The sequence below is a fragment of the Atractosteus spatula genome, chromosome 4 (assembly GCF_055471065.1).
Source record: "Atractosteus spatula isolate fAtrSpa1 chromosome 4, fAtrSpa1.hap1, whole genome shotgun sequence".
Taxonomy (NCBI): Eukaryota; Metazoa; Chordata; class Actinopteri; order Semionotiformes; family Lepisosteidae; genus Atractosteus; species Atractosteus spatula.
In genome coordinates this window covers 1,970,725-1,997,292 of record NC_142709.1, presented here as the reverse complement: position 1 = coordinate 1,997,292, position 26,568 = coordinate 1,970,725, and the positions used below count along the sequence as shown (strand labels likewise).

The window sequence follows — 26,568 nt, the reverse complement described above, 5'->3', positions numbered from 1 at the left end:
GTTTGAAGGACACTTAGCAGTTTTATTCTGGTATAATAAAGGGTCAAATATAATTGCTTTATAAGTTTAAACAAAACATAACAATCACTGAGCAAGCAAAGTATCTTGTTTGAGTATTATAGGAATACTAGCATTTTGGACATTAAAATATATATATATAGCTTTAAAAAGCAGGGCCTAGGTGGAAATCAGATGAACTGGCTGCACTTTTATGGATCGTGTCAACAATATAGCAGGTTTACAAGCCGAGTGAAAGCACTGACAGCGCTGTTAATGTGGTGTGGACGTCCAATTTGGCAACAACTGGAAAAGGGAAAGGGGGATGAGACCGATGGATAAGTTAGAAAAACAATTCCACCTCCGTTAGTATGGAATAAAACAAGCAGCCACTGGAGTAGAAAAATAAAAGATCTTTTATATTTTTTTATTTCTTTACACTTATATATCGCTTTATCTGGACACTCCACTCAAAGCGCTTTACATGGATCCCCTCCACCACCACCAGTGTGTACCCCCACCTGGATGATGCGCCAGTCCGCTCCCCACACACCAGCTCTCAGTGGGGAGGAGAACAGAGGGATGAAGCCAGTTCAGAGATGGGGATTATTAGGAGGCCAGGATTGGTAAAGGTCAGAGGGGTAATTTGGCCAGGATGCCAGGGTAACACCCCTACTCTTTTTGAGAAACACCCTGGGACTTTAATGACCACAGAGAGTCAGGAATGCAGGGTGAGCACCCCCTGCTGGCCCCATTAACACCTCTTCCAGCAGCAACCTTCGCTTTCCCAGGAGGTCTGCCATCCAGGTACTGGCCAGGCTCACACCTATTGAGCTCCAGTGGGCTGCCAGCGGGGAGCTGCAGGGTGATATGGCTGCTGGCAAAAGAAGAAGTTCTAAAATACAAATAAAGTGACCTGAATGAACTTCTACTTGTACCATTTCATGTCCACACTGGAAACATTCTCCTCTCATGGGATTTGAGTCTGTTTTAAATCAAGACTCAAGATGAGTTGTTTTTTGTGCAAGATCTCAATGAATAATGCATAATCAAGAACCAGGCTATCCATTCATTCTTTGCTTTTCATAATGTGATAATTAAATATAGTCTGGGTAATGGGACATTTGTGAGTATCCTGAGTGTTTCTTTTAATTATTTCACAGATTACTGGACCAAACTGAAATTTCTTTTCACATTCTCATGCTCAGAATGTTTCTCTGGCAGAGAATATGAGAACTGGCCTTTCTCAGGGGAATGGCAAGACAGGATTCCGGGAGGCTAAAAATCAGAGGCATAAAATAAAGCAGAAAAATAAAATGGAAAATGCAAAGGATCAACAGGAGTGGAGGCTAAAGAAAAATATTTTTTTCTTCTTACTTCTTCCAGCTTAACATTCTGTTTTTCCATATCGGAGTATTGCCTTTTATTCTTCATATGGAAGATGATTATTTAGGACAGTAGCACTTTTAATTTATTGACTTATAAACCTACTAAAACCTTTATTTGCACTGACCTTAAATGAAAGAAACATTGCAAAACAGATTTATATACAGTACACTGTATTTTCACTTCAGCGCTGAAACTGTTGTTCTGTTTTCTTAAGGGCCTCCGCAGTGGCTCAGCCACTTTGTTCACGGGTTCGAGGCCGAGTGACGTCAGTGGAAGACTGTGACCGGGCTGCCCTGGTGGGGGTGTATGCTGGCCAGGGTGGGGGAACAGGCGGCCGCTGCTCTCTCAGCTCTGGGGGACATGGTGACCCCTGCAGCCCCTGTGTGCCTGCAGGTGTGCGAGGCTGTTAGTGAGGGACTTTCCCCTCCTCTGGTCCACTCTGCACCTGTGTGGCCTGTGACATGACTCACTGGTGATACCTGGGATCACAGGTCAGAGTAGATACACGAACAACACACACCTGGCTATTCCCATTCAGGAGGGTACAGTATAACACAAATAATAATGAAAAGAATATAGTGACAGTAGCCATGTTTAAACATATCACCGGTTTCATCATCAATTCATGGATTTTGCAAGAGAACATGAATAAAGTGTGGCTTGGGATTTGGCTTTGCACCCTGTGGATTGTCCTTGTACTCCTCCCCCACCACCATCATTCATTCATTTCCTCAGTGGATCTGTGCTCCTAGCAGACTGGAGTCAAAAACCTAGAAAAGCAGACTGTGTTTTGGTTTCATTCTTAATGTTTTTTCTTACCAATAGACTAGTAAGATGAGGTGATTGTGAATATTTGTTGTCTGTGGACACAGTTGTTCACTTTTGCAAAGTTCAGGGCAGGATCCTTACCTATCCCACTCACAACAGAAAACAGAAATGTCTCTATACAGTATATCTATATAGCCTGTCACAACAGTCTTTTCGTAGCTCGGGTGATGAGCCTGTGAGAAGATGGAGGGATGAGGGAAAAAGACACGGTTTTCACTTCAAAAGGATTGATGATGCCCTGAAAATACTGGTCATGGATCAGCAGGGAAGGATGAGAAATTCATCCACTTCATCAGCACCTTAGAATGCTCCCAGTTAAAGGGAGAGCTGACAGCATGATTACTTTCTGGAGCAATTTTGTTGTCATAATTTTCCAAAGAAAAAAAAATGAATGCTTATGACATTCCTTCAAGAAGAAATCTGTCTCAAACTCACAAAACTTGAATAATGATAATGTGCCAGAGATCATATTATAATATGGAAAAAAAATTACTGTTGGTAATCTGGGTGAAGATTTTGTCCTGCGTGTGTTTATGAGAAGAAAGCAGCTTCCCCAGATATTAAAATTCAGCAGATCTCTACCAGTTATTTAATGCAATTTTTTTCCTCAAAGCATAGGTGGAAATCCAGCTCTATGCAGCCAAGGTGAGGAGAACGCATATATCTGCTGCATTCAGACATGACAGCTTCAGAGGCACAGAGCCCCATACCGTGTATAAAGGTGATGGCCAATGGCCATCTGTCTCTGATGCATAGTGCTGTCCAACCTTGAAAAATTGAAGTTTTTAGTAAATGTGTCAGATCTGCTGTGCCTGTTCTAATGAACTGATTAACTTAGGAATCTCTGTTGATGTCAGCCTAAGGACCAGGAATGAGAAAATGGACTCGAGTACCAATTCTCTGTTGAAGACTAAAGGCAAGTACAAGGCATGAGTACAGTTTCAATAACTTGTAACTTGTTAACGTGTACTTGAGTACAAGTGCTGTCAAGAGTACAGTGGTTACAGCTAAAGAGTATTTACGTTTTAGTGGTAAAATGGATACACCTACTACAAAAAACATCAAAAGCCTGTTAGTATACATATTCCACACATGGTTCAGTTACAGTTACAGTGTCTCTGTGAGCACAGCAGATGCTGAGGCAGTGACAGGTGGAGTGGACTCATCCCTGAAGTCAAAGATGTCATGCTGTTTGGCCTTATTGAAGTACATGAATCTGACGTAGACTGGTGGATTAATCCAAGACATCATTCTATGATGTTGCTCAGAATGAATATCTGGTTTATATACCTTCTGACCTTGGGGAACCCCTTGCTCTTGCCTCAGCTTGTCACCAATGGCATCACCGATGGAAGATGTTGGTAACCTGTGCTGTCTTTGTGCAGTCATGTGCCAAGATTTGGCTGCTGATTTGGGCCCCTGGCCGGTGTCCCAAGTTAGATCCCTAGAGGAGGTATAATTTGTCATTGGTTCGGTAACTGGACAGCCTGGTACATGTAAAACCTACCAGGGGCCTACACCCATCAGATCCTGCTCCCAGGATTCCTGGGGCTTGCGAGCCACACCTCTATAGCCAATTCAAAAGACATGGGGAAGGAACACATGTTCTACTGGAGTACAGGTACCAAGTAAACCTAAGCGCTCCAGAACTCCAGTGTTTGAGTGCATGAGTTTTCCAAGCATGGAAAACTAAGGCAGGTTGGGAAAAAGATGGAAGTGTACAAAATCTGGCACAGGAGGTGGGAAAAGGTCCATGCGAGGCAAAAGTCTCACAGCAACAGCATTCTGAACACAGAATGAACCACCTTGACATTTCTCAAAACGTAATGAAATAAAGGAAGAAAAGAACTACTTTGGCATTAGCAAGGACTCGGTTGAATAAATCTGACCTCCACAGTTTGTCTGTCCTAACAGTTACCAATGTCCTTCAAGCGTGTGAAAGTTATTAATGTAGGGCGATACACCAGGGATGACGATGTAGAAAAACTTCCTATTTTTCACATGCACAGTGATCTGGGCCTCGAAGGGGAAAAGAGGGAAATTAACCTCATTTCTAATAGACTCAATTTTATGATCTGTTCCCTTGACAGCTATTAAAGGCAGACCAGCTTAACAATTCAATTTACTTTCATATAAATGCAGCACATAATACATAATTCCCCTCCTGTTATGTTCAAGGCCTTCAACATTAGGACTAAGTGGAATGAACTGTAATTTACAAGGGCCAGCACATGACATTTTTAGAGGACTTTCCACACATAAATGTGGTTATATGAAATATTTGAATATGCAATGCAAATTTTCGGATTTTCCCAATCAAACTCAGAAATGAACGTAGAACCATATAATAAAAACTAAAATGTAGATTGTACAAATTACCAGACATTTTAAAAGTGACGATCCCATTTTGGAGGACCTCCTGATTTTATTCCAGCCTGAGCAGTCAATTAAACAGTTAACATAATTATGGTTAGAAGTAGTTCAAGTAGGGAGCTGTGTCAGCATGCGTAGGCTGCAAAGGAACTAGAAAAGGTTTAATCTACTCTGAAAAGAGAAGAAAATAAACACAACCTTTTGGCTGTGGAGCCCTCTTAACCCAAGGAGGCTCCACAGCTGAAACACCGTTTTTCCTTTCTTTTCAAAATGGGATAAACCCTTTCTTATTCCATAGTTATGATGAGCATTACTGCCTCACAGCGCCGGGGCCCTGGGTTCTATTCTGGTGCTGGGGTGCTGTCAGTGTGGAGTGTGGAAAATTGGCCCTGGTGTGAGTGTGTACATTTGTGACTGTGTGTTCCCTACTATGGACTGGCATCCCATCCAGGATGTATCCTGCCTTTCGCCCATTGCTTGGGGAAAGACTCCAGATTCCAAGCAGCCCTGTATTTGATAAAGTGGTAAGAAAACGGATGGATGGATTTTCCAAAATGAGAGACTGGCTATTTCTTAAGGTCCATTACAATTGGTTACACAAATCGTAATCTCCAAAGGTACAATAATTTATAAATCACATCAGAGCCTGGTTTGAAATATTGCAATTATGCTGCTAATTAATTAATTAGATCAATGTGAGTGGAACAGAAAGACGGTCTTTTGACACTGGGCCTTTCAGGAACTGGGTTAGTGACTCCTGCTCTAAACCCAACATGATGTGTAACAGATACCCTGGTCAGTATCTATGTTATTCTTATGACACCTGTTGTGTTTCAGAAAGTTTTACACTTCTATCTTTATGACAGGCAGGGTGTTTATATATAGATTAATATAGAGAGCTTGCTGGCTTATTTATTTGAGAAAAGGCCTGATTTCCTATGTTGTGGAATCCTCAGGCTAAAAACATTCTCCCCTAGTTTGGAGATGTATTTTTTAGAATATGGAATTCTAAATGTAGAATCAATTCCCATGTGCTTTTGGGCATCCATGTCACAAGAAGGGAGATTTAGTCCTGAGTAGTAACCATTTATATTAGGACAAAGGTATTTATTTTCTTTTTGACCTGGTAAGATGTTTCATATTGTATTTAGAGGACAGGGATATAATTCTGGATTTTCTAGATTCTGTAGGATACAGGCCTCCGGAACACATAGATTGTAAATAGTTGTATTTAGTATTTGGTTGCATGGTTGTGTTACTTTGTTAATAAGTATTTGTTTGTCCTGTCTGTCATGTCATTAGCCTGATTCATTACTGTATCACCAGAGCTGTGCTGGAGAATAAATAGAGCATTTTTGTCTTATGCTTGGGTGATTTTCTGACCTGCTAGTTTGTAACATTATCACCCATTATCAAAAAGGATGGCTTTGGACGATCTCTAAACTGCACAGAGCAAATTTAAACAAAAAAGCATTTTACATGAAAATAAATCATAAAGTATATAAATTGTGTCACATAGATTGTACACAAAAAATTCTGATTCTGATTCTGATTTTAATCAGATACTTACAACTTCATTAACGTGACACAAAATGTTTGTCACAGAACTCTGATTGTGTTTTTGCAGGAACAGCTGCAGTGAATTTAGGAGTGAAAAGGGAGGTATGATTTTCACAAACAATCTAAAAACTCAAGGAATCTACTGTATAGAGTCCACGATGCTATAAAGAATCAAATAACTAAGACATGCTCAGTGCCCAAAAGAACAGTAAGATTGCATGCATCTGGTTTGATGATAAAATGTATGGTTTAGCGTCTTAAAAGAGAAACAATTCTATAAATGCAGGATTTAAAATATTTTTAACCACTGATAAAAGCACATTAAACGTGCAATACTGGAACACAGTCGGTAAACATTTGCTTTTAAAAAATAAGAATCTCTTCATAAAGCTACATTCTTTTTTTTCTTGTGCAGGTTAAATAGGTATAGTGCAGATTTAAAGTAAATGCTTTATTCTGTGCACCTTCAAGAACATTTATTTTAATTAATAAGTCAACAAGGAATTAATCAAGGACAGGAAATCAGCTTTGCTTAGAATCTGGGTAGACTTTCCTGAAATTGTTCTATGGCAGTTCTGAAATCCAAAAAAGTGTGTGCAATGCAGCTGGCAGTAACTGATAACCACCTGGTGGGAAGTTAAACGTGTGCCAGCCTGGAAGAAATAAGCCAACATACTGAGTCAGAAACATACAATAGTTTCCAACAGTACCTGCGTTTCATTAGCAGTTTCGGCAAAAACACCAAAAAGAAAGTCCCATCCAACTAGTGCATCTGTGCTGCTCGCACTATCAATTAACTCCGAAGTTTTGTATGATCTTCCTTTTAAATGTTTTATTCTTTCAAAACACCTTTAATTGGCAGCCAGACCCCATACGGTAGATTTCGTGGCTTTTGATGATTTGCTGAACTGAGACGAGGAAACAGGAGAAGAGTTTGTACATGTGACGTCTAGCTATGAAGAAAAAATGTGTTTTCATTGAGAAAAATGCTGTAGTTACCAAGACGCAACAAAGACCTTGTTTAGCTTCCTTTATCTGTTATGCAAAGGAAGAACTGGGTTGGAGAAATCAGTGAAACAGGTCGAATTACAAAGCCCTTGAAGACGGGTTAGGAAAGCAGTATAAAAGGTAGACAGGTTTACAGGAACAAGGTAATTAGTGTGCTCTTAATATGATTGTCCACACAAATATGACACCTTCAATTTCAAGACAGCATAGATAACTCACCCGCCCACCCTAAAACCATCAAAGCAAAAATTAAATTCATAAATATAATGCACTGGCTGCATTTCCTAAATTAATAAAGTTTTCTGTTTTGCAAACAAAATTATGCTTCAGCCTGTACTGCACTCAAGCACCGTCACAGACTGTCAGGAGTTATACTGGAACTAAGCATTGCTGACAAGACAACGCTAGTTTGAATTGATGATAATGTGGCTTGTATTATACATCTGTTCTGATACATTACTATACAAGAATCATATTAGAAGAGCAGAGCTGCTTTTCTAAATTTAAAAAGACCAAAACCAAGTCTGATATATTTACCTTTTCTTGTGAAAATTATTCTCGCGATTTTGTTTCATCATAAAATGGGACGTCCAGAAATTACTTCCTGTGATAGACTGACATCTAGTGTCTGTCAGAGGAGGTACACCTAATAGTGGCAGACAACAATAACCTCTTGATTACCAAACGATTACTGAAAATCTGTATTATTCAAAAACACTTAAATTTCATCATATACTTAATGCATTTATGCAAGATTTTATAAGATGTGTATGATTTATTGCAAGAAACGATCATTGACTCTTCAAGCTTGTTTAGTTAAGCTTCATCATGACTCTTTTTAGAGTACAATCCTTTGTTTCAGATTTATATTCATAGTTAGCATTGTTGTTCATAATGAACACAGACGAACATTAATGATAATAAATATATTATTTTCACTCAGGTGGTTTGTTTGTAATGATCTAGAGAAAAGCACAATCCAAAAGACTCAATATAGGGTGGTCAATTAGCATTTAGAAGTCCATGTCTTCGGTGGCGTTTTAGATATACTGTAAGATTGCTTCAAGTCTGCTTCAGATCGAACACTATTCAAGCCAAAATCCCATCAACACTATCCCTCATCGCATATGAGTCTTCAAAGTTTAGGCATACGTGTTTCCTTGAATGAGCCACTAAGCTATGCTAAGATAAGAGATAAGATCACTTTATTTTTCTGGCTTCTTCTCATTTGCAATCCTTCTTATGTTCTTACGAGTCAAAAAAACGAGCATTAAGGCAACACCCACCCGGCCACTCTGAACAGTTTAACTTCATGTAGATCCCCGTGCAGACACTTGGCAGACACAGAAGGGTATTTTTAATGCAGAAAACAGTCAATGACCATGTTAAAGCAATTTCATATGTAACACAAAACAACCCAATAATTCACAACCAGCATGACAGGCATGTCAATAAAACAAGATTGCAAAACTAACTTTCCAGTGCACAATAAGACAAAAACACTCTGTGCTAAGCCTTCTAAATAGTGAATTAAACATTTTCCTTTAGGTATTTATGACACAACCCCATACCTCTTACCACAGGTCCATTTTAATTACACAATAAAACAGCCTTTGGTATGTAATAATATTACAGTTCTGCAGTCTTGTTAAAAATAAAAACATTTGAAACAAATATCAATTTGAAACAATATATAAAAATGTTGCAGCGCCAAAACGCTGTTTGAGACTCAGTCACAGTGCCTTTATTCAACAGCAGCATTACATTAACACAGGGGGAGGCAGAAGAGCAAGCGCTCGATAACCTTTTCAAAGGAGCTTTAAACGTGTTAAATAAGGCACAAAATCCCAACACATTCGCCGAGTGTCTTTGTGCAGACCAACATATCGGAGGTGCAGACATGACATTTTCTCTGACAAAGCTCGTGTGGCGCCGCACCGGGCGGACACTTCCAGGACTGACACGGCCGTTTGGAAAGCCGGACCGTAGCGACCTGGCCTCTTGTTTCCATGTCCATGCTCCTCCCCTCCGCCCTCGCAGCAGGTGCCATCCAGGACTCGCCTGGATACCGGGAGATACTAACTGTGCTGGGAAGCTCCCGCTGGGAATTGGAATCTCTCCGCCTTACTCCTTCAGTAAATGTCTGATGCCTGGGTTTCAGCTCGAGGAAGAGAGGTTCTCTACAGAACTAAGGAGTTCTCACTAAGGAGAGACAAATAGCAGCTTCTTTCCCCAGGAGCAGAATTTACTGTGTTGGAGGCGCAAATAAGAGGACATGCCTACTGAAATAAAATTCACCTTTCTAGAGTCAATTTGTTTGCAACCTAGAAATCAATCAAATCAATCAGAAATACTCCATCTGCTCGGGACTAGTTCATTTCTTCCTTTCACACAAGTCAGTTTAAGTGACACAAAAATAATACACCATTAATTCATATTTTCATTGTAATAATACATGCTCACTCCTTTAATATCACAGCAGAATGATTAATAAAACTAACATTATTTTCTATTCAGTATCATGGACAATAACACTTTGGAAAATTACATCCTTGCAGAAAATGAACTCTCTAAATTATTTTTTAAAAAAACAACAGATAATATTAGTATCAAAATAAAAATATATCAAATTTATATCAAGATTGTCAGTAATTGTGCCACAAGAACAAAAGATGATTTTTGCACAGATTAATTAGAATAAAATGCATAGGTCAGTATAATCATAATACTCCTACAACATAAACAGAAGGGACAATTCTCCGAAATGAGAAGAGAGTTGTGAAGTCAAGAAAAAGCAGTGACACACTTTTATAAATATGCATCACATGGCAGCTCTTGGCTTGAAAATGAAACGGCTCGTTTAAAAGCCTTCTCTTTCGATGAGATGTGGACAGATTATTTGCAGATCCAAACCTTCTCCAAGCGCAATGAACAGTCTGCAATGTGAACTTTGAGAAACTGCCCCTGGACCGTGCTTTCTGCAGCTGGTCCGAGCTTCGTCTGAACTCGGGGGATTTACTGTGAAGTTGACTTTAGACGAGACAGATCTGTGATTTATGGCTAATGTGAAATTCATTCAATGCAAAACGGAATACCGGTGATACACCAAGTCTCCCCTTCGTGCCATTGTGGAGCATCGCAGCAGACAGGGGGCGTGTGGAAGAAGAGGTGAGGCTCATGCCGGTCCCCTCAGAGGGCAACGGTTCTGAAGAGACTGCGAGGCGAGGCTGTCCCGGCGCCGCGGCCCAAACACTCGGAGTCCTCACTTCCACTTCCGCAGCAGGACCAGTGAGGCTTCCCGGGATGGCCCGCGTGTCCGTGGCCACAGCCTTGGTAGCCCCCTGCAGAGACGAGAGCGCACACGCAGCTGCTGAGCTCAGCCGGCACTGTGAAACAGCCCAGGCAAATCTGCAGCACCGCTGTAACAATCACATACTCCGGCAATACCGACACTGGACAACATGACCGCCCCTGTTTTTTAAAGAAAAGGTGCACAAATAGATAAATGCTGCTGATGTGTGAAATACTATGTAAAGTCTTCAATTTGTAATACAGAGGAATAAGGACAGGGTAATTCCACACTGAAAAGCAGACACAATGTTTAAGCCATGGCAGCCATTTCATCTCCTCTTATTGCCTTTCAGCGTGGAATCATCCTCTGCAGTCCCCAGCTACTAGCACACTGATGCAGCTCCGCACTTCAGCCTCACCAAACTGCAGGGCACGGAACATCACAAGAGCTATCGAACATCTCGGGGTCTTCTAGAAGTTCCAGATTGTGTATTTTATGAAGTCACACAATTCACTCTAACTCTACATGCTGACTGGCAATTTGTACTTATTACAGTATTAAAATATTTTGCTATGAAAGGGGCACTTTCAATAACGCAAGCAAAGAAAATTACAAGGTTTCACTCACTCGCTTGCTCTCCTAAGCTCTCTGTTCAATAGCAAACAAGAGACTTTTTTGTCAGCACACACACTGTAGGACATTCTGCAGTGAAACAAACTAAATTTGAAAAGATCAGTACTCCAAATATAGGTTGGGTAATGGAAATACATGACTTTAATGACACAGGGCTAAATAGAACAGGTATCATTCTAGACTGCTGTGCATTTATGGATCAATCAGCAATATAAATGTCTGATGTAAATGATAAGAAATGTCACAGCCACACCCACACCTCACTCCCCTCCTTGAGGGAAGTCACACACCCAGATTAGTGCACAGCAGGTAGTTTTTTGTTCAGTCAGTAGTAAGAACACAATTAAATCCTTTCACTACTGATAAGGCTCTCTGATACTCAGGGATAATGAGGAACCACCCTCTGATTCTTACCTGTAACAAATGAAAATCTCATTCTTGACTGACTTATTAACTCTCAATCTTTCTGCTTTTCAGACAGTCTGATGTTTTTTTAAGAGGTCAGTTTGCAGAGATTGCTTTACATTACAGAGCTTTATTTACTGCCAGGCTTGAGAGACTGGAGCAGACTTCTAGACCGCACAAGCCCTGCCTGTTGATCCCCTCTCTCGGTAGCAGTAAGAACACGGGGCTCCCCGAGCTGCGGCCCACTGACCTGGCATCGTCCCCCCACAGCCACAGCGGGCCTCCTTGCGCCCCCCGCTGGAGCAGAAGGTGCAGCAGTGGAAGGTGCCGCGGTGTCGGCGAACCTTGCTCTTCACCAGCAGCACGAAGGGAGAGCCCTGGACACACAAACCACAGCCTGCTGAGCGCGTGCCCCCGTCCCCTGCGACAGCTCCTATCACACAGCACACAGTGAAGCCGAGCAAGACCCCGAGTGCAGGTGCAACATACGAGTATTGCAGAAATTGTGTGCATTTTTAGAAATGTGGCACTCCAAAAATAGCAATAAAAGGAGTGATTGAGTAATATAAGAGAAAGTGTGAAAATTGGAGTACCAACTTAGCACAAGAGCAAACCAGTGAAATAATATGCTACTACAATGTTTGTTACAGACATCACACAGATTGTCTGAAAGCAGTAAGTCTGAAGTGAATCTAGATGTGCAGTGCAGGCAGAAGATATTTAACACGCCCTGAACACACATTACCTTGACATGCTGTCCCTTCACACGCACCCAAACACTGTAGGCCCCTGGCTCCACAGGGGTGTAGGACACATGGTACGACCCATCGTTATTGTCCACTACTGCAGCCTTTATGGCACTTGGGGGAAAACAAAGAAATGTGACTTCCCAGTGATCAAAAGCATGCACGTACAGACAATCGTAAACATCCAAAATCCACGTGAAGATCTGGGATGTGCTGAATAGAATAAATGACTGGACTCAAGATGCAATATCATGTCCTTTCTCACAGCACTCCTGTAAAGGAAAGTGCACAGAGGCGAGAGCTCAGAGTGCAAAGCCAGGCTCAAGCTCCCTGGCTTACTTTATCCCTGGGAAAGCCTCTGGACTGCCAGGAGAATCATGTGAGGCACCAAGCCGCGGGCTTTGCGTTCGCTTTCTCCTCTCTTCCGAAACTCACCAGTCCTTCCTCTCGGTGTGGACGATGCTGACCTGCACGTCTTCCCCTCCTTTACTCACCGGCTCCCCCGCCGCGTCCCTGCAGACCAGGGCGAAGTGTCCGGGCTGCTCCTGCCGGCCGGCCTGCAGCGCTGGGAGAGGAGGAGCAGCACGTCTCAGGAACGAGAGTCTGCACGGCAGAGGCCGGCTCTCGGCCTCCCTGACCCACACCTCCCAGCTCCCGGCTCCCGGCACTGAGCTGAACTAATCTGGACTGAAAGGGAAAATGTAGTTTCCCTCAAAGGCCTATCTAATACGCTTTCCTGTGTGAATGTTTTCTTTATTCTTTAAAGTGAGAATTATCCAGACAAGAAAAGCCCTTGATATAACAAAAAAATAACAAGAGGCAGTAAAGTTACTGGAAACACTGTTAACCCCACTGACTGTAAAATGATTTGTGTTGCGCACTTCTATAAAATGATGCTAAAATGAACCGAGTAATTATAGACCAATAAAAACAGGTCAGGCTATCTAATAAAGGATAAATTAGGGTGATGTACCACAGGGATCTGTATTTAGGCCCTAATTGAAACCAATGACAACAACATTAATAAGCATTGTAGAAGCTGCAAAGTAAATCTTTTTGACCGCGAAATTAATTCAAGACTTGGTAAACATCTGACAGATGATATTTGCAGAGTGTTACATGTGATAGATGGCATTTGCAGAGATAAGTGCAGAGTATTACAAACAGGTAGCAAAAAAACTGATCTTAAAGAAGCTACTTGTAGAGAAAGATTTAGGCATTTCTGTTCACATACAATTTTCTAGATAATATGTGGACTCAATAAAAAACAATATTTGGATATATAGTTAGAAGAGCAGAATTTAAATCAAGGGATGATAAGGTAAAATAGTATAAGTATACTGCTCACAAATTCGATCAGCACATTACAAAAAAGCTATTGCTGGTCTGAAATCAGTCTAAAGAAGAATTACCAGTTACAGTCCATGGCTTAAACAAAAGTCTTATACCGACAGGCTAAAATTAAAGAAACTTTAGTCTTGAACACAGAGCACTACAAAGAACCCAATCCTAGCTTCCAAACTAATCAAAAGTACAGACAACATCAACCCTATCAACTTCATTTAAAAGTGCTTTAAAATTGAGCACAAACTTTTTCACACATTTCAGCAGCTCAATTACCTCCTAATGAAAAGGACAGAGGGATGAAAGGTGTAGAGGGGATTTGGCGTGACTCGCCTAGCTGAGGGAATGCAGTCTAGCTGTGAGGACAGGCTGCCCAAACCCCCCTCTCCATAGTGAGGACTGAGCTGGGGAGCTGCTGCGAGGGTGTAGGTGGGGAGGCAGGGGGGATGCATAGAGAGAGAGATACACAGAGAGAAGTCCTGGGTAGGAGACATATATGTTAGTAGTTCAGTTCAGTAGTTCAGTAGTTTGGCTAGATCCTGGTGAATATGACAGAGGGATGAAAGGTGTAGAGGAGATTTGGCGTGACTCGCCTAGCTGAGGGAATGCAGTCTAGCTGTGAGGACAGGCTGCCCAAACCCCCCTCTCCATAGTGAGGACTGAGCTGGGGAGCTGCTGCGAGGGTGTAGGTGGGGAGGCAGGGGGGATGTGTGACCGAAGTCACAGGTGTGAGACTTATATATGTAGGAAACCAGTGAAATTAGGATCTGACCTTCATCACGAACCTCTGATACAAACTCTATAGTCTTGTGAGAATCTGGATACAGTGACACAGACATGTTGCCAAAGTCATATCCTACCAAAATGAGCTTGAGAGCCACATGGCTCCTCTTGTTTGCACATTTTTTTATGTTTAATTTTTTACTCTCTATGCAGATTTGTGATTCAATGAGGGAAAAATTGGATGGCTTTCCTTACTGAGACACCCCATGAATCAAAGGCACTTTCTGGAATGTACTGTACATCAGACAGGAACAAAAAAACTCTCATTAAAGGGCCATCAAAGCAAGGAATGTTACCAGCTTATTACCTCACTTTACGTAGAAACACCTACAGCAACTATGACACGAACCTCTCCTCTACTCCAGTTGGTACGTACTTGAGCAGGTCAAAAATAAGCAAATGTCTCACTGGTCACTAACCAGTTTTGCTATGTTGTTGTGGTTGGAGGGTCATTTGTTTGAACTCCCCTAATTTTCAAGGGCCAAACAAGGGATTTCACAAAACAGAAAGAGATGTTTTTATTTATTGTGGAGATGCACTTCAAATCTACCAAAAAATGTCAAAGAACTGGCAGAATTCAGCACCAGGCTAAATGACTGAATCAGTCAGTTAACTTCAGGTTCCATGTTAAACCTAAGCACACGTAACAATGACGTCACTGGGGGCGTGTTGGAAAAGCAGAGAAATCTAGTCAAAGAAAATGTTCAGCATGCAGGAGTTAAGAAAAAAACGTTCAAGAAACGCCTCCTACCTTCCCCATGAATGACGCACTTCTGAGGATCCACAGCCCTCACGCTGATCACGCCAAACAGCGGGTGGGCCCCGTCCTGCCCGGCGCTCTCCTGGGGGAGGAAGCTGATGTCGTCGGCGGCGGCAACAGGGTGGACGCTGTAGCTCAGCTCCGCCAGCCTCCTCAGGCGCCGCACCGTCACGCCCTTGGCCACCAGGATCTCCGCCTCGGAGCCATTGGCCAGCAGGCGCTCGGCGAAGTCCACCCCCGCCCTCACGTCCGCCAGGGTCTGCCCCAGCTGCGCCCCCTGCAGGAGCAGCTGGTTGTTCTTCCGGACGCGGGCGTCCTCCAGCCGCCGGAGCAGCTCCTGGCCGTGCCTCTCCACGGCCCGCACGTGCGCCTCCGTGAAGGCGCGGACCTCCCGGGCCACGGCCTCGGCCCGGGCCCGCACCGCCTCGCGCGCCCGCTCCACGCCGCGCAGGGCCCCCTCCAGCCGGCCGGCGTGCGGCTGCACGCGCCGCACCAGCTGCCTGATGTACTCCCCGTGCCGCGGGAGGACGTGGGCGGCGTAGTCACACGCATGCTCCCGGTGGGCCGCCACCACGCACTCGCGGCACAGCGGCTGGTCGCACGTCTCGCAGAACAGCCGCAGCTCCTCGCCGGGGTGCAGCGCGCACAGCACGGGCTTCGCCACCCGCCCGCTCCTCCGCAGGTCCTGGAGACGCGCCACGGCGTGGGAGGAGGTCTTCTTCTGCCTCCTGCGGGGACAGACACGCGCCAGTACGGCAGGAGTCACCTGGGACGTTCACAACGAGAAGGCACCATACTTTCCACCGCAGGTCGGACACAACCGGACGGACTCCTCAGACACCATGAGCCTGGGAGGTTTCAGATACGTCAGCCGTGTGGGCTGCCAAGGCAGAGAGGCAGACAGAGCACACGTTAAATAAACTGCAGGAGAGGTTAAGAAATGCCAACAAGGAGCTTCATTTAAAACGACAAAATCATATCCCTATCCAACCCTAGATAACCAGGTCATCCGTTCAGGCGGCTGAACTACACTTCGCGTCTCTGCGGCACAGCCCAGCGCAAGGCGCCACCCACCTGTGGGCCTGGCAGCAGAACTCGCACAGGTTGGTGCCGCACTCGCCGCACCGCCTCTCGGCCGACCCCTCGCCGCACAGGTCGCACGCCAGCTCGCAGCTCTCGTCCAGGAGGCTTTCTAGGAGAACGTCGTTCAGGGCCAGGTGGTCTGTAGTCAGCCCGTCCACCCCGCCGGGCGGCAGGGGCGCTTCCGAGTCGCACACCGGGCACAGGACGGTGACCGAGGGCCGTTCCTCCGGGCGGGCCGGGGCTGACGCCTCCGGTCCCCGAACCCCCGGCCCGGAAACCGGTTCCAGTCGCCGAATGCAGTCCGCGCAGAAAGTGTGCAGGCAGGGCAGGATTTTGGGGTCACTGTAAAGGTGTTTGCACACGTAACACACCGCCCTGGAGTTGACAGCCTGTCCATTCGCCCTGGAGACGGTACCCTGGTCCAGTACGGGGGGCTTCACCGGATCGCCCCCCAGTTCCCTTTCGCCATTCAGTGACATCTTGAAAAGCGACAGCTAGCAGCAACTTCGGTCGCTTACCGTGGCGGCACAAACAACAGTGTGTCCGAACACAGCTCCGAACCCCGTTCAGCTACAAGGATTTTTTTTTCCAAGAAACGTGACTACAAAAGACATATATCGGCCTCACCAGAGCAACACAACAGCAGCTGGCTTTTACCAAGATCACTTCCAGCAGCCGAGCAACTCGGCACACGGGAGTCCGAATCCCAACGATACACCGAATTCCTGCACAGTTTTAAACTTTCATCCCACCATAATCTTATCACTGGGTGCACTTTTTGCGTCTAGTTCACATAATTAGATATGTATATAATGAAATCCCAAACTTTTCAAGCGTTTTCGCCACTTCTCTTTAACTCGGACACCTCAGTTCACCGACCGGACCGCCCCTCTCCACTCAGCACAGAGCATTTGCGAGAGAGGCGCGGTTCAGCATAACTTGCACCAGAAAAGACAGCTCTTCCCACAGTTTTTTCTAGAGGAATATGCTCTGTCCCCACCTGCTGGATCGATAGACCACAGTAGAGAGCAGACTTTCAGTCCACAACTTCGATCCGATGACCAGTTTTACATATTCAAAATGCTTAGCGCTATTCTGGTAAAAACATCTTATAAAATCAAGACACATTTTATTATACTTAATTAAAAATGTATTGAATCTATAAAACCATTAGAGTATATATTTTTGGCTCAGACACTCAAGGCGTTTGACAAAATGGAGACTTCGGTTTTTTTTCCATTATGATAACTAAAATAAAGTTCTCTGAATTTGATGCACTCAAGACGACAGCGACGACGAATACCTGTTAAGCATTTCTTTCGAGAAACTGACGAAACAAAAGCGCGAAGGACATTTATTCAAACGTAATGCCTTACAAGCAAGATTTAATAGGAAACGTGGAGTACATATTTATTGGACTTTAATTTTATAATGTCACTTCTTGTTATAACATGAGTGTCAGTCTGTCACTAATCGGTGACATCTATTTATAATACTTTTATAGCTGCTAATATTGTGTGCAGCTTTTAAAACACTACAACTACACTGTACAGGCAAATTGAATACTATAACAGATTATGAAACAACATGTTACATTGTGTGTTCATTTTTTAAATTAGCATACAGACAAATATTGTTGAGTATTTCAAAGGCTGTAGAATTTCTGATATCTAAACACGGGTAAAAAGCAGGAAAAGAAACGAATTGTACATTTGTACATGGTGACGTCTTTATTTAACCATTCAGTCTATTTAAACAGTTTTTTTGACAGTATTTAAATTTTACATAATTTTCAATATATACTTCGTAGAGCCTTTATCGGCTTTTTGTATAAATATACAAACGATTCTAGTAAAACAGCGTGTATAGACAGTGTATGATGATAAGTGCACCACTGTTTGTTATCGCAGTGTTTCTGAAATGCAGCACTAGGTGGGGCACTTCTGTTGTACCCTTGAGCGAAGTACTGTACTTTACTCACATTACAGTGCTGGGCGTCAGTAACATGCCCCGGCATATGATAAAAGAGTCCATCAAATAAATTATCACCAATAACACGATACAATATAAATCATTTCGTCGTACCGCGAAAGAATTAAAAGTTTAACATCGGAGCTCTGAGTTTCAACAGAGCACTGGAGCACAGGACTGTATACTGTATAGTAGAAGAATCACGGGCCATTATATTTAAACACGAGCACCTAAACAGCACAAATGATTGGAAACACGTTCTGACGTCTTCGAGTCAAAAGTAGCATTACGGCGCAGTGGCGCAGGGCATGTCATCCCACGTATGATTGCTGGCTCTGGTTAGTTATGTAAACCCCGAGAACCCGCCAGGGCTTACTGCTGTAACCACGAAGTGCCTGCCCAGGCTCAGCAGAGTAAACACGGCGACAGGACTGTACGTTATGTCCCTCCTGCACGCCAACACCGTCACCCACAGATCCACCCGTCCACTGCCGGCCCCAGCTGCAGGAAAACCCCGGGCTCCTCTCTTTCCAGTGAACACTTGCTTTCGTCCTTGGCTTTCGTTCATGAAAACGTAACCGAACTGTTCTACAACATCCAAAATCCTACTACAGCTATCTCGAGGACTCGGGGTGTTATAGTTTTGGTCTGCCCTCCCTCCATGTTTGTCCTGAATAAACCTTCCAAATAGAACTGTTGTTTACAATTCTTATTTTCTAGTCACAACCCGCACTGCTTTTCTTTAACAGGGGTGGCTTGTTTGCATGGAAACATTACCAACTAGGACCTTATTTCAGGGAGAAAGAGAATCATTCTTTTTTTTTTTAAATCCAGATACAATACAATAATCCTCAACCCGTCCCGCACAGCATCAGTTCATATGCGTTGATGAAGCTTCTTGAACTCGCGTCCGTCAACATTCAAGTCAACAGACAGTCCAGTACATCCAAAGCAGAACATAGCTCACAGCAGACTTAGGGTCCAATGGGCGTTGGTCCGCACCGCTGAACACGAAGTAAGTACTGTCTATTACACCACTATCTGCAGGAAAAAAACCAATACAAATATCATAGCGGTTTTTCAGTAAAGCAAAGGATACAGTACTGTATATACAGCATTAGTATTATCTCATGGGGCCATGTTATTGGAGCAGTCATCGGGACTTTAAACTATTAGTAAACTATGTTAATATCGCATATGTATCCATTTCAATCTAAGAAGACATCGGGTTTAGAAGAAATGTAACGTTCTGCTACCTACCTACGGAAGCTTATTAGCGCCACAGAAAAAAAAAACATTGTATCTCGTTTATACAGTACGAGAACATTATTGCGTTTATATGAGACAACTATTGCGTTTAAACGCAGAAGTTAATTGAGAACAATGTTGCCTACTATATAAATATATATCGCATTCTATATGCAATAATATTGTCCCGTGCAAAGTAGCATTGACTTCAACAACAGTAGAATATCGTCACACTCCTTTTGTTGGAAAAAAAAATAATCTAAAGGAACACGTGTTCTGTCATGGACATCACCGTGTCAGTAAGCATTCCAGGTTAAACGCGTGTTTCTGTGACAAGTACAAATGACACTGTTTTCCAAACGTATGTTCTTCTTGATGTGAAACTGCAGAAACGTCTTGTACCTGACTTTTTGCCGACTCTGCAGTTTCACAAAGCTACTTTGCATGGGACAATATTATTGCATATATGATGTGATACATTAATATAGTAGGGAACATTGTCCACAAATTAACTTTTGCGCTTAAACGAAATAATTTTCTCGTATAAATGCAATATAAATCTCATATAAATGAGATTTGTTTCTCTTTGACGCTAAAAAGCTTACGTACCTAACTACTGCACTTTAACATATCACTAACATATCTCACATGTCAGATACGCAGAGAGCCACGATCATGCTTTACCTGTCGCCGTTGCTTGAGACACGGATTTCACTAGACTGTTCCCTATGGTGCAGGTGAGGACGTCAGAAACACTAACGTTCGTCAGCGCTGACGTCACTTCAACTATTCCGGCAGGGTTGCTGACGAAACTAGTGCTCGCCTTCAGATCGGCTCCTTCAGAGTTTGTCCAGGTAACGCTCGGCCTGGGATACCACCTCTGTGCCACAGCCTTCAGTGTCTGATTTGAGGTAGTGAATTTTGGAGAAGAATAAGCTGAAATAAAACATACCCATAGAAAAGTTTAGTATTCACTGGTTTCATTGTTGTTGTCCTGTGTGTTTTTAATCCGAAGTCTCTGTACAACGTTCTGCTCTTTGTTGGACGCCAGCACAACTGGTCATCCTGGGCTTCAGCTGTCTGACCCTATGAGTTCTGTTCTGTGTGGGCTGGATTCCTCCCCCAGAAAAGACTGCGCTTTAGCTGCCAGCAGAACACTGCACTATGTACTGTAGCATGAAAAAAACATTTTAACGGGGCTGCTTTATTATTTTAATTAAAAATCTATTAGGCCGCGCACAATTCTGAAAAATCAAATGACGTGATTATTTTAGTCTAATCCTGAACTTCACATTTTTATTAACACTATACATCTTGTGGGACAATGCATGATGAAAATGTTGATGACCAAAGACTCTCTGGTAGGAGCAGCCTCCTACCCGGTAGCCTGGTTTCTATGTTAGACAGACCTTTTCTACTAAACCGAAAATGGTCAGATTCCAAAACCATGGGTAACTGATTTAGAGACGCCTGACATACAGACTAAGTGAACAGAAGGAGCTCCTACCAGCCACCCGGAGATGTATATTGACTTCACCCTGACCATTGGATGCACTGACTGAACACTTGTACAGTCCCTCGTCCTTGACCTGGACACTCCTCAGGAGCAGTGATGCGTTGCCATTGGAGATGACATCTGGGAACAGCTGGGCTCTGTTTATGAAATCCGGGTTCTGGGTCTGCAGCTGTCCGACTGCGTTGGCGTACTTGTAGACAACACCAGTCAGGCCCTCCTTTTCCCAGGTTATCGCAATTTGTGTGGCTCCTCTGCCGTTTGTATTCAATGGGTTGAATTTGCAGTCCAGCACTACTGCATCGTTAATGTTGCCTACTGGATATGGGTTTGGACTTTCCACAGTCGAAGGCTGTGCGCCTAGAAAAGAAACACACGAGCTTTCCTTAGCTGTTTGAAGAAATATTACAGTTGGAGTGAGAAGTGAACACACAAGCTCGAGAAATGTTTTAATTTAAAGTCAGTTAAAGGTGAAACGAGCATCTATCTTTGTGGAAAATGAAAACCTTGTGCCTGTTGCAATTTGTAACCAGATAGGAAATCAAATGTGTGTGTGAAATGTTAAGAAGAGGAAAAATGGAATGGAAAACTTCAGAAGATTAATTACAGCCCTGAAGGTGGTGCCTTCTTTGGCTCATACTGTATGTGCTCTTTTTTCCCACATTTGGAAGTGAAACCTGGATGCCAAAAATCAGGAATGGTTCAGAAAGCACAGCATAAACATGTATAAGCACAGAAAGAGGCATGCTGAATAGTGCAAGAAGAGACAGGAAAAGACCTGTTTTTAGCATTATTGCTGGAGTTGAAAACAGCGAAAACAACCGTATGCTGGACACAGCGAGAGGAATGTGTCAATGTTAGAGCAAGGAAATTCAGAGCTGGATCCCAAGATACTGGATACAAGAGAAGACCAACAGGGAGGCCTCGTGGAAAATGGGAGGATGTACAGTCGTTAAGAGGCTTGTAGGAGCAACAGGGATGAAAATGTGGAAGGTCTCCAGAGAGGGCAGAAGATTCAGAGGGGCTGAGGATACCCAGAAAGTAAAGCCTACCTCACTTTACCTCAATCAAAATGTACCAAATAAAAATGAATCTTACACTATTATCAGATTCATTGGTTACATAAACCCTGTCTCCAAGTCTTACAGCACTGTTTTGTCTTTTCTAGAGGAAAGGTGTATTGTTTTGAATGCGTGGAACCGACAAACCGATTTTGCTTTCTGTGGTTTGTTACAGCCTGTAGTTTAGATTTGAACACAGTTCTTGGCATCTTTCCAGAAATGTTTTTGGCTGTTGCCATGATGTGCGAAATCAGCATTAGATAACACGTTAGATAGAATATCTTAAGTGTATCTACAGCACAGAGTTATGATTATATTAAAAATATAATTATAGCTAAACTGACATAAATATTGCATTTCCCCCAAAATTGTGCTTATACACAACTATTTTATAAATGTACCATTTCCTTTTCGTTTGCAGAAACATTTGGTGTCCTTTTAAGGCTAGGTCTTGCCTCACAGGAGGCTGCATACAGTATGTTTGAAATGTAATTTGGAACCATGTGTTACTCACATCATGTAATGTGAAGAATATGTGAAAATTACATTTAAGGTTTCTTCTAAGAGTGGTTTTATATGTGTATATGACGTATACCGTATAAATATCATACTTCAATTTTTGAAATATTGGATACTCACGTGAAAATGCTAAGGCTAGGATGAAGATGATAAGTCCAGCAATGATGACTATGAGAACAATCATGCTGTAAGAAAAGAAGACACGTTACTGTAGATGAAACAATGCGTGTGTATTGCATGTCCTTCGTAGTTTTGCACATCCTTGATGAATCAGATCTAAAAGGTGATTCAGCAGAACAGTCCAAGTGCAAAACAAGAGCTTGTGATACATGGAAATAAAAACAGACTTCCCGTATAGTGCAGTATACTTACATAGAACACCTTGGTCCTGTATATTTTAAAGGCTTGATATTCAGATTCAATCAATAGTTCTGACTCCTCCAGGAGCCGCTTCCTGCAGCCTGTTTCAGACCCCAGGAGTGCTGAGCAAGGAGCTCCCCCAGGCTCCGTCTGCAGCTCGTGCCACACATGTCCCCGCAGAGTTGGGACGACCAGCTCTGACGCTGTCTTGAGCAGTCGCCCGTTTAGCGGGTGTTTCGTTCTTGCGTTCGCCCAAGTTTAATACCCAGTGGCCATGAAGTCAGCTCCAAAAGCCAGACTGAGCTTTGGATCCAGGACCTACCAGACATGAACTTTGGATACTCTGCAGCATTTACTTTCAACACATTAACCTAGTGCCACTATATTTAAGTCATTTGTATAAAAATCTATTTATACTGTATATAACTGATATGTGGCCGTCTCACTGCCCCTGGGTTCTGGGTGCGATTCTAGACTGGGGTGCCTTCTGTGTGGAGTTTGTTCTTCTCACAATTTCTCCAGGTACTCCAGTTCCCATCTGTCTTTTGAAGACAAGTGCTCTAACGTGACAGATTAACCGGCGTCTCTAAATTGTGCATAGTCCTGCCTTGCGCCCTGTGCTTGCAGGATAGGCCTGGTTTGCTCTGACCCTTATGAGCATTAAATTCGTCAGCTAATGGATGGATGTTATTTTTTAGCTAGGCTGTAGATATATCTACAGTAGTACTTGTTTTCCGTCACATTTTACTGTATTATGTTTTAATTCATTCATGTGGAATAAATAAGATTGACACCTGTGTTTTCCTTTCCAAATCAAATTTTTGTTACTTTGCATTAAGAACTCAAATACACTTGGAGGCTACTGTACAATAAAAAAATAACTGTAACAGTTTTGAGTTTATGCATGTAAGGACCTGAAAAGTATGCATTGAAACGGTATGAAGTTAAACAGCAGACTAATAATCTACTTGTAAAACATGCAAATACATTTTGTAAAGTTTCTACATCATTCTGTGATCTTAGATCTTGTGTAATACCTGTTGAAAAGTGTTCTCCATGTCATCTCATGATCCAACATACAAAACATTCAGATGTGATGCAAAATTATTCAAAAATTAGACAAAAATATTGAATATCAGTGTTCATGCTAATGCTTCGTCACTTGCAGGACCAGTTACTAAGAGCCATTGGCTTCTCTTGAATTTTATCATTTGTCCCAGACAACTTGTGACAGTTTCTTTAAATGCAATAATACATATCATTTAGACACAATCATTTTGGGGTTGTAAAGTAGATGACAGACAATAGCAGCAGGGCAGAGAACACAGGGAATTGTGATAATTTTGTACAACTTTCTAATTTGAATCTGCTTTAAACCCACCCTTTAGTGTACCACATGTGCATCATAATACTTTAAGAACCAAATATGTCAGAAAACCTGCGTATGAACAGACACTTCCCTGCACTCAAATGCATTGCTCTTGTGTTTCATTTAATGGCACCCTGCCTTGTGTTTGACTTTCGCTGAAGCACATGTGCCTGACAGACTAGCATTTTCAGTTGCTATAGAGCATTTTGTAAAGTGTGGGTTTCACAAGAGGCTTAACAAGATAGGGGTGTGGATGAAAGAAAAGTGTGGTCAGTCTAGTTAGACAAGCTTCAGAATCAACACAATTGTTAATTATATAAACTGAATGTCTTTCTGTGAGTGAACCTGTCCGCTGAAATGGGTTAATTCCAAAGGAGAGAAAGTTTTGTCACTTTTTTTACTTTACATGCTGGTGACATGATTATGCATAGCAGTTGTTTTCCAAAATATGGATGGTGTTTGCACTCTGAATACAGCACTCTTCCATGAAGACCTTACAGAACAGGGCTGTCCATCCTGGACCTGGAGGGTCAGTATGTTTCTCGGTTTCACTCCAACTCAGCTCTTAACCAAGCACAGCTGGAGCTCAACCAGCTGGTTACAGGCTTACTCGTAGCACTTGAACAGCACTGGGTTATTTCCTAAACATTGTTTTTGAGTATGTATAGATTTATTTTTAATTCTTATGTAATAAAACTCACTGAGTACTATTTAATATCCATTTTACACTTGATGCCTGTGTGTTCTCATTGTAAATTTAATGTACTCTTAACTGACATGGGTATTTAAAAAAAAAGAAATGAAGCATGTATAGTCCAGTCCCAGAGATATCTTGCTCATTTCAAGTTAGTTTGGAAGAAAAACAGCAGGCAGATATTGAGTGAAAAAGGTGACTTGTGATAATCATCTAATAAACATCTAAAATAAAGTTTGAAAGCTTAACAGTGCAGTCTAAAACAATTACAACATACAGTAAATTTGATACTAAAAGCAATTCAGTTTAACAAACTCCACTAAGGGCCAGTTTTGTTTCTCCTTTTGAACACATGCAATAGTATAATTAATTAAATATTGTTTTATGAGATTTTGAAATGGCAAAGATGTGTTTCAAACTCCACATAGTCTATTAGCTTTCAATGGAATTCAAGATCACAATGTCACATTTTTAGTGTTTATTAATACATGCTAATGTTTCAGAAATCGTGTTTACTTTCAATCAGGTTTTGTTTTTTTTTATGATTGCTTGTTGCTTGCCCTTATTTAACAAAACGACTGCCGTTTCGACAATAGAAATGTCAGTTTGCCCTCAGGGAAAAACATGAAGACTACATTTCAGCCTGTATTACATAACAAAATAAAGAACTTTCCTATTTACAAGAATGATTTTTTAAAAAGAATTAAATCTATAGATCACACCAACTTCAATTAGAATTAGTCTAGAAACAAAAGAAAACCTGAAAAGCAAATCCTTGTATGTGCACAATGTAACTTTCTGTTTTAATACCTGTATTTTATTGTAAGCGATGAACCAGGTGTTATTTTCATACAGTTGAAGTAGGGCTAGTTTGTAAAAGCCAAGTAAAGGACACAGTACCTCCAGAAGATGATCTGTCCAATCGAAGCCATGTCATTGCAACCCAAGCAGCAGTTCAGAGGACTCATACACCTCGAGCGCAGGTCTTTCTAGGGAAACTGTTCTTTTGCACTCCGGTATGCTGCCTGGAGCAAGGAGTGGTCAGACGCTCAGCGTTACTTGGCACAGGGAGCCAAGTTCCACCTGTCCAACATGCAAATGCAGGAGAGCGAGACAGCTTGCGGCTTCACTCCTGCAGTCCTGCTGCTGCTGCTATACAAGGGCGCAGGAAGTCGTCTTTGAATGTAAATATTGTGCTTGGAAGGCGTGTGCTGACTGCACCCTGCAGAGCTCCGGCGGCCCATCCAGGGTGTAACCTGCCTGGCGTCCATTGTCTGCCGGATTAGGGCCCGGCTCGCCGCAGCCCCGCACTGGGCTAAGCGCTTCATGGAAACGCTATTAGTATTAGGAAGCGTTCTAGGAGCATAAAGGCACAAGCCTCCCGATTCAGAGACAGCCTCTTCCTGCAAGCTGTCAGATTGTTGAATCCTACTTTTACCACAGACTCATACTGCTGCTTTTTTTTATCGCATACTGTTTGTGCTGCCTTTTTAACTTTGATATTTAACTTTGTTTCTGCATTTTCTTTCTTCTCTGTTCAGCGTGGAATACACCTTTACTTGTTCCTTTACAGCCTACGCATGCTGACACAGCTGCCCACCTGAACTACTCCAAAATATCCTATATATTATA

General features: G+C 42.6%; 2 protein-coding genes across 2 annotated transcripts; both read right to left on the bottom strand.

The window, feature by feature from the left end:
- Positions 1-9,821: 9,821 nt before the first annotated feature.
- Positions 9,822-17,082, bottom strand: trim45 (tripartite motif containing 45). Its single transcript, XM_088914373.1, has 6 exons — positions 16,193-17,082; positions 15,110-15,846; positions 12,667-12,796; positions 12,231-12,345; positions 11,736-11,862; positions 9,822-10,496 (listed from the first exon to the last, which is right to left on the bottom strand). The coding sequence occupies exons 1-6, from the start codon at positions 16,678-16,680 to the stop codon at positions 10,345-10,347; spliced, it is 1,749 nt and encodes a 582-aa protein (XP_088770499.1). The 5' UTR covers positions 16,681-17,082; the 3' UTR covers positions 9,822-10,344.
- An 823-nt stretch (positions 17,083-17,905) lies between these two features.
- vtcn1 (V-set domain containing T cell activation inhibitor 1) lies at positions 17,906-25,952 on the bottom strand. Its single transcript, XM_088914098.1, has 5 exons — positions 25,837-25,952; positions 22,634-22,698; positions 20,928-21,293; positions 20,105-20,356; positions 17,906-19,213 (listed from the first exon to the last, which is right to left on the bottom strand). The coding sequence occupies exons 1-5, from the start codon at positions 25,902-25,904 to the stop codon at positions 19,098-19,100; spliced, it is 867 nt and encodes a 288-aa protein (XP_088770224.1). The 5' UTR covers positions 25,905-25,952; the 3' UTR covers positions 17,906-19,097.
- Positions 25,953-26,568: the final 616 nt, after the last annotated feature.